Source organism: Ovis aries, chromosome 1 (assembly GCF_016772045.2).
Source record: "Ovis aries strain OAR_USU_Benz2616 breed Rambouillet chromosome 1, ARS-UI_Ramb_v3.0, whole genome shotgun sequence".
NCBI classification, from domain to species: Eukaryota; Metazoa; Chordata; class Mammalia; order Artiodactyla; family Bovidae; genus Ovis; species Ovis aries.
The window spans coordinates 4,782,275-4,796,756 of NC_056054.1; the positions used below are offsets into that span (position 1 = coordinate 4,782,275).

General features: G+C 50.6%; 1 protein-coding gene across 7 annotated transcripts in view; it reads left to right on the top strand.

Annotated features, from left to right (window-relative positions):
• Positions 1-14,482, top strand: part of IQCA1 (IQ motif containing with AAA domain 1) — a 195,052-nt gene that overhangs the window by 89,972 nt on the left and 90,598 nt on the right. For 5 of the 7 annotated variants that reach the window (XM_060399176.1, XM_060399154.1, XM_015091828.4 and 2 more), the window contains one exon: positions 6,410-6,488. In XM_060399176.1, coding sequence (XP_060255159.1) covers positions 6,410-6,488 — 79 coding nt within the window. The remainder of the gene's footprint in view (positions 1-6,409; positions 6,489-14,482) is intronic. The other 2 variants (XM_060399155.1, XM_060399162.1) reach the window with 1 other exon arrangement.

The following is a 14,482-nucleotide window of genomic DNA, read 5'->3' on the forward strand; positions in this document are numbered from 1 at the left end:
ACAGAGGAGCCTGGTTGGCTACAGTCCATGGAGTTGCAACGAGTCGGACACAGCTGAGCAGCTAACACACAGAGGTATTCAGGCTTGCAGATAAGGGGATCCCCTCAGAGGGGCGCCTTGATAGAGGAGAAGGCTGGTGCCTCAAGGGCATTTTCTGCAGACCAATAGCAATCTTTGCAAATATGCTTTCAATATCAGCGTAATTTCATTTGCCTCTCTCTGGACCTCATGTTGGCTTTGAAAGAGAAAACACAGGGGAAAAGCACTCTGCAGTTCATCCCTACAGCTCTTGTTTTCTCTTTGTTATTTTCCAGTGTTCCTTATGTTCAACCATTTGGAACTATTTTCCTTTATATATATATATATATATATATATATTTTTTTTTTTTTTTTCCCTTGGCCGCACTATACAGCACATGGGATCTTAGTTCCCCCACCAGGGATGGAACCCACATCTCTTGCACTGGAAGCATGGAGTCCTAACCACAACCAGCAGGGAAGTCCCTGGAACTGTCTTCAGTGGTTTTGTCCTGATCCTAACACACAATCACACAAATATTGAAGAGCCTTGTCTATGTTTCCTGCAGCCATAAATGGACTTGGCTTAGTGTTAATTCTTCTGGGAAGATCCTTGGGCCTGTCTCTATGCGATTCAATTAGCTTGAAAAGCTATTGTCTATCTATAGTGCCCCCAGGCCACTTCTGGGCTGATTTTTCCCTTTTGCATCTAAAAGTGGAACATAATTTCACTCTGAGTTCAGTGAGAAGTCATCAGCCTGTTCCCCATCAGAGTAACCTCTCTCCCATCCCCAGGACACAGATCCTGAGGGGCCCATCAGATAATCTGAAAGCCACAAGTGATCAGGCTGATGTATGGGCTTACATGCTAACAGATATATGCCTAGATGCATACCCCCATCTAAAAAGCCTAACAGATGTGCCCCCACTTGAATTTAACCCCTTTCCACTGATCTGAGGTTGAAAGACTCGTAGTCCTTGGAAGAAAAGCTGTGACAAACCCAGACACCATATTAAAAAGCAGAGACATCACTTTGCCAACAAAGCTGTGTATAGTCAAAGCTATGATTTTTCCAATAGTCATGTACGGATGTGAGTGTGTGTGTCAGTCACTCAGTCATGTCCAACTCTTGTGACCCTATGGACTGTAGCCCGCCAGGCTCCTGTGTCCATGGAATTCTGTAGGCAAGAATACTGGAGTGGGTTGCCATTCACTACTACAGGGGATCTTCCTGCCCAGGATTTAACCCAGGTCTCCCTCCCTGAAGGTGGATTCTTTACCATCTGAGACACCAGGGGAGCCCACTGGATATGAGAGTTAGACCGTAAAGAAGGCTGAGCACCAAAGAATTGATGCTTTCTAATTTGTGGTGCTGGAATAGATTCTTGAAAGTCCCTTGACAGCAAGGAGATAAGTCAATCTGAAAGGAAATCAACCCTGAATATTCATTGGAAGGACTGATGCTGAAGCTGCAATACTTCGGCCATCTGATGCAAAGAGCCAACTCATTGGAAAAGACCCTGATGCTGGAAAAGATTGAGAGCAAGAGAAGAAGGGGACAACAGAGGAGCGACTGAATGGCATCACCAACTCAATGCACATGACCTTGAGCGAACTCCAGGAGACAGTGAAGGACAAGGAAGCTTGGTGTGCTATAGGTCATGGGGTGGCAAAGAGTCAGACATGACTGAGTGACTGAACAGCAACTAATCTGAGAGTCCCAGCCCCGGAGAACTCAGAGGCAGGCCCCAGAGGTGGAGCCTGAAGGGTCCTTGTCGTCCCAGCACCTAGAAATTTCCCCACACAGTAGGTGCTCAGGAAATGTTTACAGGTGGGCAAGATAAGGTCATAAAGTTGGTAAACAAGCTGAAAATATCAAAACAAACAAAACACAAAGTACAGTTCAGTGGTGCCAAATAAAGGAATAGAAATTAAAAGTAAATCTTTGTTTCACCTACTCAGCTGGCAAGACTTTTATATCACTATGATTATGCTCTAACAGACAGACATCTCCTATATGTACAGAAAAGGAAAAAAAAATGAAGGGTTCATTGGATAAAAGTGATGGTGAGGAAGCTGATTATTTTCTTTGATTTTTAAAAATTTTATCGCATTGTTGCCATCGTGTTCTTGGCACAATAAATAAGCATTTTTGCAAAACATACAACATGATTCTGCCATCAGCTTGCGGGAGAAGCCGAGGTGAGCCAGGCCCCCACTCTCCGGACGTCCCTCGCGCGCATTTGCACAGAGCAGATCCTCCGTGATGTTTACAAGATTTCTGAATGAGTGGAAAGGCTGGGCATATCTCAGATCCTGTTTCTTCTTGTGATTCACTGGGTCTGTGGGTGGCAACACCAGCCCACTTAGGTTCGCTGATAAGACAGAGCCGGGCACATGGGGGACACATGATGGAGACTCCTGGCAGGCACGGGCTGGAGCCGGGAGTTGCAGGACCCAGGTCCATGGGGACCAGCTCCTCTGTCCCCCCTTCTCTGCAGAAGACTGTGTGATGGCTGGGATCCATGTCCCCACCTTGCTGCCAGCTGGCCGGTCCAGCTGTGTGTCCCTGCCCCAGTGCAGAGGGAGTCGGCGTGGCTGGCCAGAAGCAGTCTGGTGCTGGTTCTTTATAGGGTGCGAGCATCAGCAAGATGGGATCCCCCTGCATGGGGGCCCCACAGCCCGAGAGAGCAGGAAAGTCAGGCACACAAATAGCTGGTCATCTACACGGAGAGGCAGGTGCCGGGAAGGATAAGCAGCCTCAGAGTCAGGTTCCCTGAGAGGCTGCTCCCTGAGAGGCAGGTCTCTCTGATGAGAACACTCCCCAGTCACTTGGCTTGAGCTGGGAGTCATGGTCGAGAAGTTTCCATCAGAGAGGGACATTGGTCAAGGTGGGCACCCTGACGATGCAAGTGGACTTGTGTGACCCCTTCACAGTGAAAGATGCAGGGAAAAAAAGCAACGACTTTGCAGTTGGAGTGGTAAAGCCTCCTCATGGCATTTCTCTCTCCCAATAACTGTCAAAATGGGAAGTGTTTAAAACATCAGCCAGAGGCAAAGATCTATCTGGTAAACTATTGACCAAAGAAAGAGCCATCTCTAAAAAGGAAGGCAGAGCGTTCATTGTGCTTTCACTCTGGTTAAGAGGTGTTTCCTGTGTGGCCCAGTTACGTCATCACTGTGTGAAACGTCATGGGAACTGCTAGCACCGCGGTCATTCTGTGCAATCGGGATCAGATGTTTTCCCAAAACCGGTCCTGCAGTGTTCTGCTTCCCTTGAGAACTTGATATTTATTATAGAAATAAAGCTGTACAAATAGAGCTATAAATCTCATTTTTATTTACATGTGTGAAACACCTATTTAGGAAACAGGCCTGGTGCTGGTTCTTTATAGGGTATGAGCATCAGCAAGATGGGAATCCCCCTGCACGGGGGCCCCACAGCCCGAGAGAACAGGAAAGTCAGATGCACAAATAATTGGTCATCTACACGGGGAAGCAGGCACCGGGAAGGACAAGCAGATCCCACTGAGCCGCAGAGGGTCTTGTCCACCTGGGAGAATCCAGGACAGCTTCACAGGGGAGGGGGCATTGGCCTGGGGCCTAAGGGGGATTTCCCGCAGAAGAAGATGGGAAAGTGAATCCTGGTCGGAGAGAAGGGGGGGCAACCCTCACCCCCTCCAGCCAGAGTCGTGGCCCGACAAGCAGATGCAGAAACGTCGGACTTCTGCTGGGACCCTCAGTGACCGCCCTGCTCCCAGACCAAGGTCGTGCTCTCTGAAGATCGTGGCTCATGGGCCTTGCAAGGTCCATCCCTGCTCTGTCTCCCAGCCTCCTGTCTGTCTGCTGGCCCCCGTTCCATACACGCTGCCCTACTGATTTCCAGCTACCCAAAGGCAGCCCAGCCTCGCAGCTCAGACCCCCATGGACTGACTGGTCCCTCTGTGAAAAGTGCTTGTGTGCTCCCATCCCTGGAGTAGCACTCCTTCCCCTCCTCCTCTTCCCCCTACCCCCCCGCCCCCTCCCTGTCCTTGTCTCCCTCCCCTTCTCCCCTGTCCCATCCTCCCCAAATACAGACCGATCTGAGTCTCCCAAACCGAAAGGGCAACACGCAGGTCAGTAACACATTGATTCTAAAGATACTAAGGATTCACGAATGCTTACTGACACCTGGAGAGAGAGGATGTAACATCTCTGAGAAGACTTAGTTCAGTTCAGTTCAGTTGCTCAGTCGTGTCCGACTCTTTGCGACCCCACAAACCGCAGCACACCAGGCCTCCCTGTCCATCACCAATTCCCAGAGTCCACCCAAACCCATGTCCATTGAGTCAGTGATGCCATCCAACCATCTTACCCTCTGTCGTCCCCTTCTCATGCCCTCAATCTTTCCCAGCATCAGGGTCTTTTCCAATGAGTCACCTCTTTGCATCAAGTGGCCAAAGTTATTGGAGTTTCAGCTTCAGCATCAGTCCTTCCAATGAACACCCAGGACTGATCTCCTTTAGAATGGGCTGGTTGGATCTCCTTGCAGTCCAAGGGATTCTCAAGAGTTTTCTCCAACACCGCAGTTCAAAAGCATCAATTCTTCAGTGCTCAGCTTTCTTTATAGTCCAACATTCACATCCATACATGACCACTGGAAAAACCATAGCCTTGACTAGATGGACATTTGTTGACAAAGTAATGTCTCTGCTTTTTAATATGCTGTCTAGGTTGGTCATAACTTTCCTTCCGAGGAGTAAGCGTCTTTTAATTTAATGACTGCAGTCACCATCTGCAGTGATTTTGGAGCCCAGAAAAATAAAGTCAGCCACTGTTTCCACCGTTTCCCCATCTGTTTTCCATAAAGTGATGGGACTGGATGCCATGATCTTAGTTTTGTGAATGTTGAGCTCTAAGCCAGCTTTTGCACTCTCCTCCTTCACTTTCATCAAGGGGCTCTTTGGTCAGTTTTTTAGGTGCCTCTCTGTCCGTGAATCATCTCTTTCCTCCAAGGACACGCCTTCATCCAGCACTGTCATGTTCTTGTTTCTCTGCTGAGTCTTCTCAGAAGATCGGGTGTGCAGGGCAGGGGTGGATCTCCTGCCCCAGTGAGAGCTGTGACCTCCTCTGGGTCCTGAAGGCATGTCAGTTGCTCCATAGGCTTGGAGTCCCCAGCATTTCTGGGTCCAGGTTCTCTCCCATGCCCTGCAAGGCTGGTGGCACATTTCGTGAGCTGTGGTTCAAGCAGGTCTTCTGGGACCCCATCCCAAGAAATGAGGGTCCTCCCAGAAGCCTGACTCCTTCCTGGGTGCTCTCATCACTCCTGGGAGCTCTCCTTCCCTGTATCCTCCCAACAGCCACGTGGAGGCGGGGCAGGAGAGTGGGGAGGGGTCCGGTATGAGGATGGGCACTGCCCAACCACCAGGGCATGTGGCTTCAGAGTCCCAGAAAGGAGGGCATGTCCTCTACCCTGACCCACCAGAGATGTATGTCCCTTTCTTGCCGCTCCTTCCCTAAGCCACACAGAGAGCTTCAGGTGCTTTGGAAAATTCCCCATGGACATCATGTTGACAAGCATCCTTCCTTTGTCCTTTCCAGGGGGACAAGAAGCAGGTCATCGGGCACTTGACTCTTCATACAGTATAAACATGATTGCCCAGAAACGTCAGATGGGGCTTTGCAAGATCTGGCTGTTCACAGTTGAGAGCAGCTGTGGCGGTGTAGGGCGGAGGGTATTTCTGCTGGGGATCAGGGCAGGGCCTCTGCCTGCAGAGCTCAGGGTCCCTGCAGCTCTCATCTGGCTGCTCTGGGTGGCTGAGCTGTCTGTGCAGCAGAGGCCCAGGGCAGGGAGGCCAACAAGACCAGCCTCTAGGAGAGAGGCAGGGTCTCCAGCTCAGGCTGGGGCTCAGGACTGGCTTCCTGGCCCGGGGAGGGGACAGGCCAGCAAAGAAAGGAGCAGTCCCGGGCTCCTACAAAACCCGAGCTGATGGGTAGTGGAGCAGAATGCAGGTGGGGAGCAGCCCCGAAGCTGGGTCACAGGAACATGGCAAAGGGAGGCGGCAAGACTCAGATGGGCAACAGCTCAGAGCAAGGAAGGAGCCAGACCTCAGAGGACAGGCCCCAGCTCAGGGCGTGGGGGCGTGCAGGGAGGTGCCTGAGTCAGGAAGGCCCTGTGAGCCCACCAGTGGAGCTAAGTCTCACCCATCCCCGCGCTAGTCAGTGGACACAGCGCAGACTGTCAGCAGGGAAGCCGCCCAGGCGGGCGGACGAGGGGCTGGGCCTTCAGCCCACAAACCAGGAGCGAACGTGTGCTTCTCCAGTGGGCGTGACCACGCGTGTGCGGGCCGCTCAGTGTCTGACTGCAGCAGGTAGACTGCCTGTCGTTAACGGGTGTTTATTCCGCTCTAGCAGGAAGAAGATGAGATGTGGAAAATGTCACCGAGCGTTTTCCTTCACACGATGGAGGAAGGAAATAGCGTCTACAAAGGTCAGTTTACCAGGCGGGTGGGGTGCCCTTGTTGGGCAGACGTTGACGCCCGGCCATGAAAAGCTTTTGTCATTGCGTACTCACTCAGCCGCATCTGACTCTTTGCATCCCCGTGGACTGCAGCACATCTAACTTCCCCATCCGTTGCTGTCTCCCGGAGTTTGCTCAAACTCCAGAGGCTGCAAACATGCAGTTCACTACCAAGTCTGTCTGTCCGTCTCTTAAAATTGCTTTGAGTGGCTTCAAAGCATATAGGTGGTAAAAGAGCAAGATGAGAATATGTCTCGACCTCTGTTCTGTTTTAAACCCCTGAGACGTCGGCTGAACATTCTCTTGCTTGGAATGAAAGGGAAGAAGGATTTTCCCTGGATTGTTTAAATTAAGAAAATCAGTGCCGTATGTACAGTAAAATGTTGTAATCCTATTAGCCTAGGACACGTGCCTGCACGCTGACACCTAATTCTTTTGTCCCACGTTCAGAATGTAATCTGGCTCTTTCGGCAAGTGTATGAACTGGCCTTTGAGATGTTCTCATTATAATTTACTGGAATGGTTGTCCAATTCCTTTGGTTCCACTCCACCCTCATGATAAATCCCAAAACAGAATGACCTGCCAGGGTGACCCTGGTCATTAGTGCTATTTGGAAACTCCTGAGAAATGCCATAAGGGTGTGAAGTAGAATATTTCCACGCTTCAGTCACGCATGTGGCTCCTTCTTTCTTTGGCCTTAGCCAGACTGCAGTGGGACTGTTATTTATTTAGTATGTGTTTTTAATTGATGAATGGTTTCCACCCCCAGTTTGTTGAGCCTCACCCTTAGCAACTCTGTCAGAGTCGTGGCAGGTTTGATGGGCTGTCTGGTTCTGTAAAATAAGAATGTCCGTGTCCCTCCTGCAGTTCTCTCGCTCACCACTAGTGGCCAGGTTCCCACTCAGCCGGAGACGCTGAGCTAAGGCAGAAGCACCGGGAAAGGATGACCTCGGAAGGACTTGGCAACAGCTTTAATGGGGGAGGGAGAAGGTCGGAGGGTAAATTAACATTGATCAGGCGCCCACGACATGGAAGGCGTGTTTTCACGCCCATCTCACTTCTCTTTACAACAACCAGGAAGACATAAACATCACTCAGCCCGGTCAGCAGGTACAGTGGGAGACCTGCCATCATTCGTGTTGAGAATATCCACTCTTTCCTGTCCTTTTCCATTATGGTTTATTGCAGAATGTTGAGTGTCTTTCCCTGTGCTGGATACTGCAGGACCTTGTTGTTTATCCATCCTGTGTATAACAGTTTGATCTGCTAATCCCAAACTCCCAATCCAACCCTCCCCCGCGGCCCCCCCCACGCCCCCCCATGGCAACCATATGCCTGTTCCTTACATCTGTGCGTCTGTTTCTCTTGAAGATATGTTCATCTGTGTCATACTTTAGATTCCACACGTGAGTGGTATCATATGGGGTTTGTCTTTCTTTCTTACTTCACCTAACATGATAATATCCATCCATGTAGCTGAAAATGGCATTACTTCATTCTTATGGCTGAGAAGTATTCCGTTGTATAGACGGGACACATCTTTATCCATTCATCTGTCAGTGGACAATCAGGCTGTTTCCATGTCTTGTCTACTGGAAATAATGCTGCTGTGAACACTGGGGTGCCTGTATCTTTTCACACTACAGTTTTATCCAGATACGTACCCAGGAGTAGGATTCAGGATCCCATGGCAACTCTATGATTTCTGTCAAGCGTCCGCTCACTCACACATTCACTCAGCAAACACTGGCTGGCTTCGGTGTGCAGGTGCAGTGCTGGCCTGGAGGCGCATGCCGTCAGCGGGCTCACTGCACAGCCAGGGGCTGAGGTGGTGGGCGGGTGGGGACGTGGCACCAGATGGGTGGCTGGTTAGTCTGGCCACACCCACTTCCAAGGGACCTAGCTAGGAATCGTGGTAGTCCACCCTGCAGAGTCACAGGCCCGGCTGGGGTGCCCTGGAACTCAGGGCTAGGCCCCACACAGTAGCTGCCCTCCATCCCAGGACATTATGTACTGGTCTGCACACACCATCTCTTGTCTCGTATTCTGCTTGTGCATCACCAGCCTTGGAGATACTTTCCAGGCCTTTGAACTGTCAGCTCATTTTCTTCTAAAGAACCCCCTCTCCTGGAGCCCTGCTGGCTGTCCTTGGGGCTTCCTGCCTGTCCCTCCTTCATTCTCCTGTTACTCCCTCACCGTGTGGAGCCCACCCTCCAGGGGGTCCCGAGAGCGACTGCCAGTGTGAAGAGACGTCTCGGGTGCTGGGTACATCTCAGTAGTGTCTTAAACTTGAGAAATGGAGTATTCCTGCCACATCAGTAAACACGGGTGTCACAGCCATCAGTGATTCCAGCCCTCCAGTTGTGACTTTCTGAACCCTAAGGGCACTCAGGAAGGAGAACAGTACCTGCTTGGTCTGGCAGCCATCAGGCTGCAGCCACTCCCTACAGTGAGCATGGAGGAACTCAGGATGCGAAACACACAGAACACCGGTCCCAGAGAGCTGAGAGGCATATGAAGGAAAGACCTCAGCGAGCCCAGACTCTTGCGTCTTCCTGCACACAGAACAGTGCTAAGGTCCTTGACGTGAGGTATCTGGCTTTCTTTAATTCACAAAAATGCTTTTAACATTCAGACTACCTGCCCTTTGTTGGAAGACTTCTATGTAACCTGACTCTTCCCCACCCCACTCCTCAGAGCAGTTCTCTCAGGGCTACTGGAGATGCTGTCTCGGGCTTGAAGTCCTAAAAATTCCCACTGAGTAAAAACATAACTCTCAACTTTGAGGCTGTGACTATTTTTTAAGTCAGCACACGCCCAAGACTTGGAAAGCCTGGCTTCCTTCACCTCTGATTGTAACTGCTTGGATGAAGAGAGAAAAGTGGGAGAGGGCGAAATCCTCCCCTCCCTTCACAGGGAGTCAGGAGCTTGGGTCTAAACTTGATGAGTCAAGAAGCAGATTGGGGTCCACATATCTACACTACTGATACAGTGTATAAAATAGACAACTCACGAGGACTCACCATATGCATGGACTAGGTGACTTATAAGAACGCACCATATGCATGGAACAGGTGGCTGGTGAGAACATACCGTGTGTGTGAAATAGATAACTACTGAAAACAGACTGCATAGCACAGGGAACTCTGCTCAGTGCTCTGCGGTGACCTGAATGGGAAGGAAATCCAGAAAGGAGGGGGTGTGTGAAGAGGCACAGCTGATTCACTTTGTTGTACAGCAGAAGCTAACACAACATTGTAAAACAACTATACGCCAATGAAAACTTTAAAATAAATTATTGGAAGAAAAGGCTGGGACGTAAGAAGCAGCAGCAACATAAGTGTGTTCCCTAGATGTTATCCTTCTAGATGACAGCCGGAAGGGCCCAGTGAAGCTGGACCTTCACATCCTCCTCCCGCGGGCCCTGTGCTCTTCCTCCCGCAAGCCGCGCACACTCACACCTCCAGGCTGTCGTGCCTTCTGTTCCCTTTGCCTGGAATGCTTGTCCCTTCAGGCCTCCCCGGAGACCCAGGTGGGATGACAGTCTCCCGCCTCACCTGTGCCCATCCCAGAGCCACAGTATTCACCTCTGCCTGACTTCCAGGGGTGTGTTTCCATCTCCCCACGGCAGGGCAATGGGTCTATGAGGACCGGGAAGGTATGTCGGTCACTCAGTCACATGCAACTCTTTGTGACCCCATAGACTGCAGCCCACCAGGTTCCTCTGTCCGTGGGATTTACCAGGCAAGAATACTGGAGTGGGTAGCCATTTCCTCTCCAGGGGGTCTTCCCAACCCAGGGATCAAACCCAGGTCTCCTGCACTGCAGGCAGATTCTTTCCTGTCTGAGCCACCAGGGACAGGGCATGAGTTTCATAATTTATGAATAGATCAGATTTATGGATAACTCTGAATCTAGCCAATGCATTTTAAATGAACAAATGAACGTAGGAATAAATGCCCTTGGACAGTGTAACTGGAAGGCAGAGTTTTTTTTTAAATTATAATTGTTTTAATACTGTCTGGCTTTAAGGTACTGTGTTATTTTGATAAAAATTAATTTGGGGGACATCTAACATTCCTATGGGAAGCCCACAGACCCACACAACAAAGCTGTTGAAACAGCCCATGCCTTGTGTGTGATTACCCTGTAATTCCATCAAGGCTGAGAAAACTACCAGCTGCTCGGGAGCAGGAGGCATGAACCGTGATTTTACTCGCTGGCTGTTGGGGTATTTGATGAGTTATCTGGCATGTCTTCGGTAACTTACAGAAATTCAGTGTCTTCATCTGAGACTCCTTTTCCTAAAAGTCAAAGGCTTTCCTTCTCAAAGGAAGCATTAGCATTTTAATCACTGATATTAAGCCCCCTCCTCGGTCCACTTCTGAGCAGATGAAAACTGCCCCAGCCCTGGCTTCTCCCACTCTCAGATTAAAAACTCGTTCTCTGCTACAGGAAAGAGCGGTCAGTTGTTTCCCTTTGAGAGCATGGATAGCTTCCTGCATTTATAAATGTCCATGAAATCCTCGAAGGGGTCGAGACGTGCCCTGTGCAAAAGTGTCATGAGAAAAACAACATTTCAGTGGAAAAGGAGGTCCATTTACGTCACCTCTAGTAAAACCCATGAAGGCTGCTCGGAAGTGCTTTATCTGTAAATCAGAGGCACAGCTCGAGTGCGGATGTCACAAGGTGCCACTGCTTCCACATAAATAATCGTATCTTGCTTTCTTTTCTGTTGAATATTCTCTGTTCCTTTCACTATTAAATGCATTACTTCCTGTCTTATCTATCCCCTGAAATAGCAAAGCAGCTTCCTTTGAATAACAAAGTGGTTTTGCTCTAAAAGATCTTAATGAAGCAGGTGGGTTTTGCTGGCAGAGATTTAATCATCAACCAAGATTCAGTCATCATCTGTTAGAAGAGAGTTGTTATTGCTGAGTGTTGTTGTTGTTTAGTCGATAAGTCATATCTGACTCTTTGCAACTCCATGAACTGCAGCCCACCAGGCTCCTCAGCTCATAGGATTTCCCAGGCAAGAAGACTGGCATGGGTTGCCATGTCCTTCTCCAGGGGATCTTCTGGACCCAGGGATCAGACCCACGTCTGCTACTTGGCAGGCTGAGATGGTTGAATGGCATACTGACTCAATGGACATGAGTGTGAGCAAGCTCCGGGGGTTGGTAATAGACAAGGAAGCCTGGCATCCACGGGATCGCAGAGTCAGACACGATTGAGCAACTGAACTGAACTTGGCAGGTGGACTCTTTGCCACTGAGCCAGCACAAAAATCCCAGTGTTGTTGACGAATAGAACATTTTAGCGCAGTTATATTTTCAAGGGGGAAAAGTTACCATTTTAAACCCATAAAAAATAATTTTAAACCCATGTTATTCCTACATTTCAGAGTTTTCCCTCACTGTAAGCTTATGTAGATTTCAGAAAATGCACAGAGAAGGAGCAGTTGCCTTCAGGCCTATGAGTTAACTGCCCTTCATGTACGCACACCTGACAAGCTCACTGCAAAATCCCCCTTCCAGGGGGTCCAGGCCAAAGAATAAACTCTCAGATATTTATGACTTAAGATATTTTTTCACATCAAAGGAATGGTATAGACCATGTAGTTAATGAGTTCTTGCCCTGACACTGATGAGCAGGATAGCTGTCTCTTGCTAACACTCTCCATGGGAATGACTATTCAAAATGATGACTCTTCAGAGCCAGCTTTCCAGCCATTTCCTGTGTGCCCATCCCTGCCGAACCTGGTCCCCATCTGTCTTGTTTGGGTCTCCTGCCCCTTGGGACCCAGCAGTCCCAGGCTGGCTACCTCCCCCATTGGGGTGGTGATTCTGCTTGAAGTGGAAGTCACTCAGTCGTGTCCGACTCTTTGCCACCCCATGGACTAGACAGTCCATGGAGTTCTCCAGACCAGAATACTGGAGAGGGTAGCCTTTCCCTTCTCCAGGGGATCTTCCCAACCCAGGGATTGAACCCGGGTCACCCACACTGCAGGCGTATTTTTTACCAGCTGAGCCACCGGGGAAGCCCAAGAATACTGGAGTGGGTAGCCTATCCCATCTCCAGTGGATCTTTCTGACCCAGGAATTGAACTGGGGTCTTCTGCATTGCAGGCAGATTCTTTACCAACTGAGCTATGAGGGAAGCCCTGATTGAACTTTAAAAAAAAAAAAAAAATTATTTGGCTGAGTCTTAGTTGCAACACACAGGATCTTTGATCTTCCTTGCAGCCTGTGGTTCTTTCTGTTGTGGCATTCAGACTCTTAGCTGCAGCATATGAGACCTAGTTGCCTGGCCAGGGATGGAGCCTGGGCCCCCTGCACTGGGAGTGCAGAGTCTTAGCCACTGGACCACCAGGGAGGTTCCTTCCCCTTGACCTTTGACCCTCACCTCTGACTGGCATCCGGGAGGCACACCCCCAAGCCCCTCCAGCCCCATGATCACATCCCATTGTCTGAGCCTCAGCGGTGGCTGGGCCACCTCTCACCTGGCCACCCTGCCGGGGAAGAACCCATGGGTGCATCAATTTTATGAAAATTTCACCACTTTTTCTTATAAATTCACAGTAGTCACCCTAGAAAAGATCTGGGCACATTCAACATCTTTTTCAAAAACCTGCCGCTGAAACTTTGCACCACTGGTAGATGTCTCCTTCCTATCTTCCTATGATCAGCCAAGGATTGGTGGAGCCCTGTGCAAGCCACACTGCCCTCGAATTAGCTGAGGGGAGACTGCTAAGCCTGAGAGCCCTCGCCAGGCCTGTAATCCAGACAGGCCAACCCCTCTGCCCAGCCAGCTGTCCAGGAAGTGAGCCGGCCCACCAGACCTGTGTGAGGTCAGTAGTTTGCGATGATCCTCTTCGGCTTCCAGAAACCTCCCTGCCAGCCTCTGGGAGCAGCGTCAGGGTGTCCCCCCAGGGCTTGTGCAACCGACCCACACTTTTGGAAAATCGGGGCTCCCCGTCTCCCTCCATTTGTATCCTGTGTGGTCCTGACTCTGACCCCTGTAAGAGGACATGCCCCGTGGTCCTGTGTCCTCTCTTCCACTTGCTAAAAACAAGTGTTTTTAAGTGTTCTTAGCACAGCCACTGTCCCTCCTGGCCCCTTGCCCCTTTGGGGTGGAGATTGCTAATAAGCAGAGGACGATGTAGGACCAGCAGCTGGTAAGTGGTAGGACGCGGGATCTCCCTGATGGGTTCCCCCCGGCCGGAGCTTGGGGCCATTCCCTGCCTGGCTGTCCATTCTTGTGTGTCTGCCTCTCGTGGCCCTGTTGCTCTGTCGCCCGGGATCTGCAGTTCCCACCATGTCTCATCCCTCCTCCTTTCCTGTCTCACTGCTTCTGCTCCACCCCTGGCCTCTGTGATTTACCCAGAGAGTCCACCCTCCTTTCTCATCTGTGTGCCCGCTTGACTCTCTTAAGAATCTTCTCTGCCCTCTGCCTACAAGGTTGACCGCTTGGCTCCCTGTGCACCCAGACATGCATCTCTGTCTGTGGCCGCGACTGTCCTCTGGGTGTTGAGTGTAAGTGCCAGCCCCTCGCTACTTGGTCAGCTGTGGCAGGGGACACACTCCTGTCTGACCTCAGGATCAGTGTGCGTAGGGGAGGCCCTGCTGGCCAAGCTTACACCCTGTCCCTCACCACCTGCTGTCCAGACCCCGCACGGGCCCCCTTTCTTAGTCGTAGCCATTGTCAGATGGAGGTGGGCTGCCCCGCAGTCCTCGACTGCCCTCCTGAGTTGAGCAGCGTCAGTGCCCCCAGGGACCAGCTCCCAGCGAAGTGGCCCAGCTACGTGGTGGTTGCAGGTTTGGTTCCAGCAGATTTTCATCACAGTCTGAACACAAATTCAAGGAAGAGATCCCTTCCCCAACTGGCGAGTCTTTTTCCCCTGGGAGATCCTCCAATCCCACGGCCAGGGTCCAGGGGTCTGCCCCTCTGTGAACATTCGGAA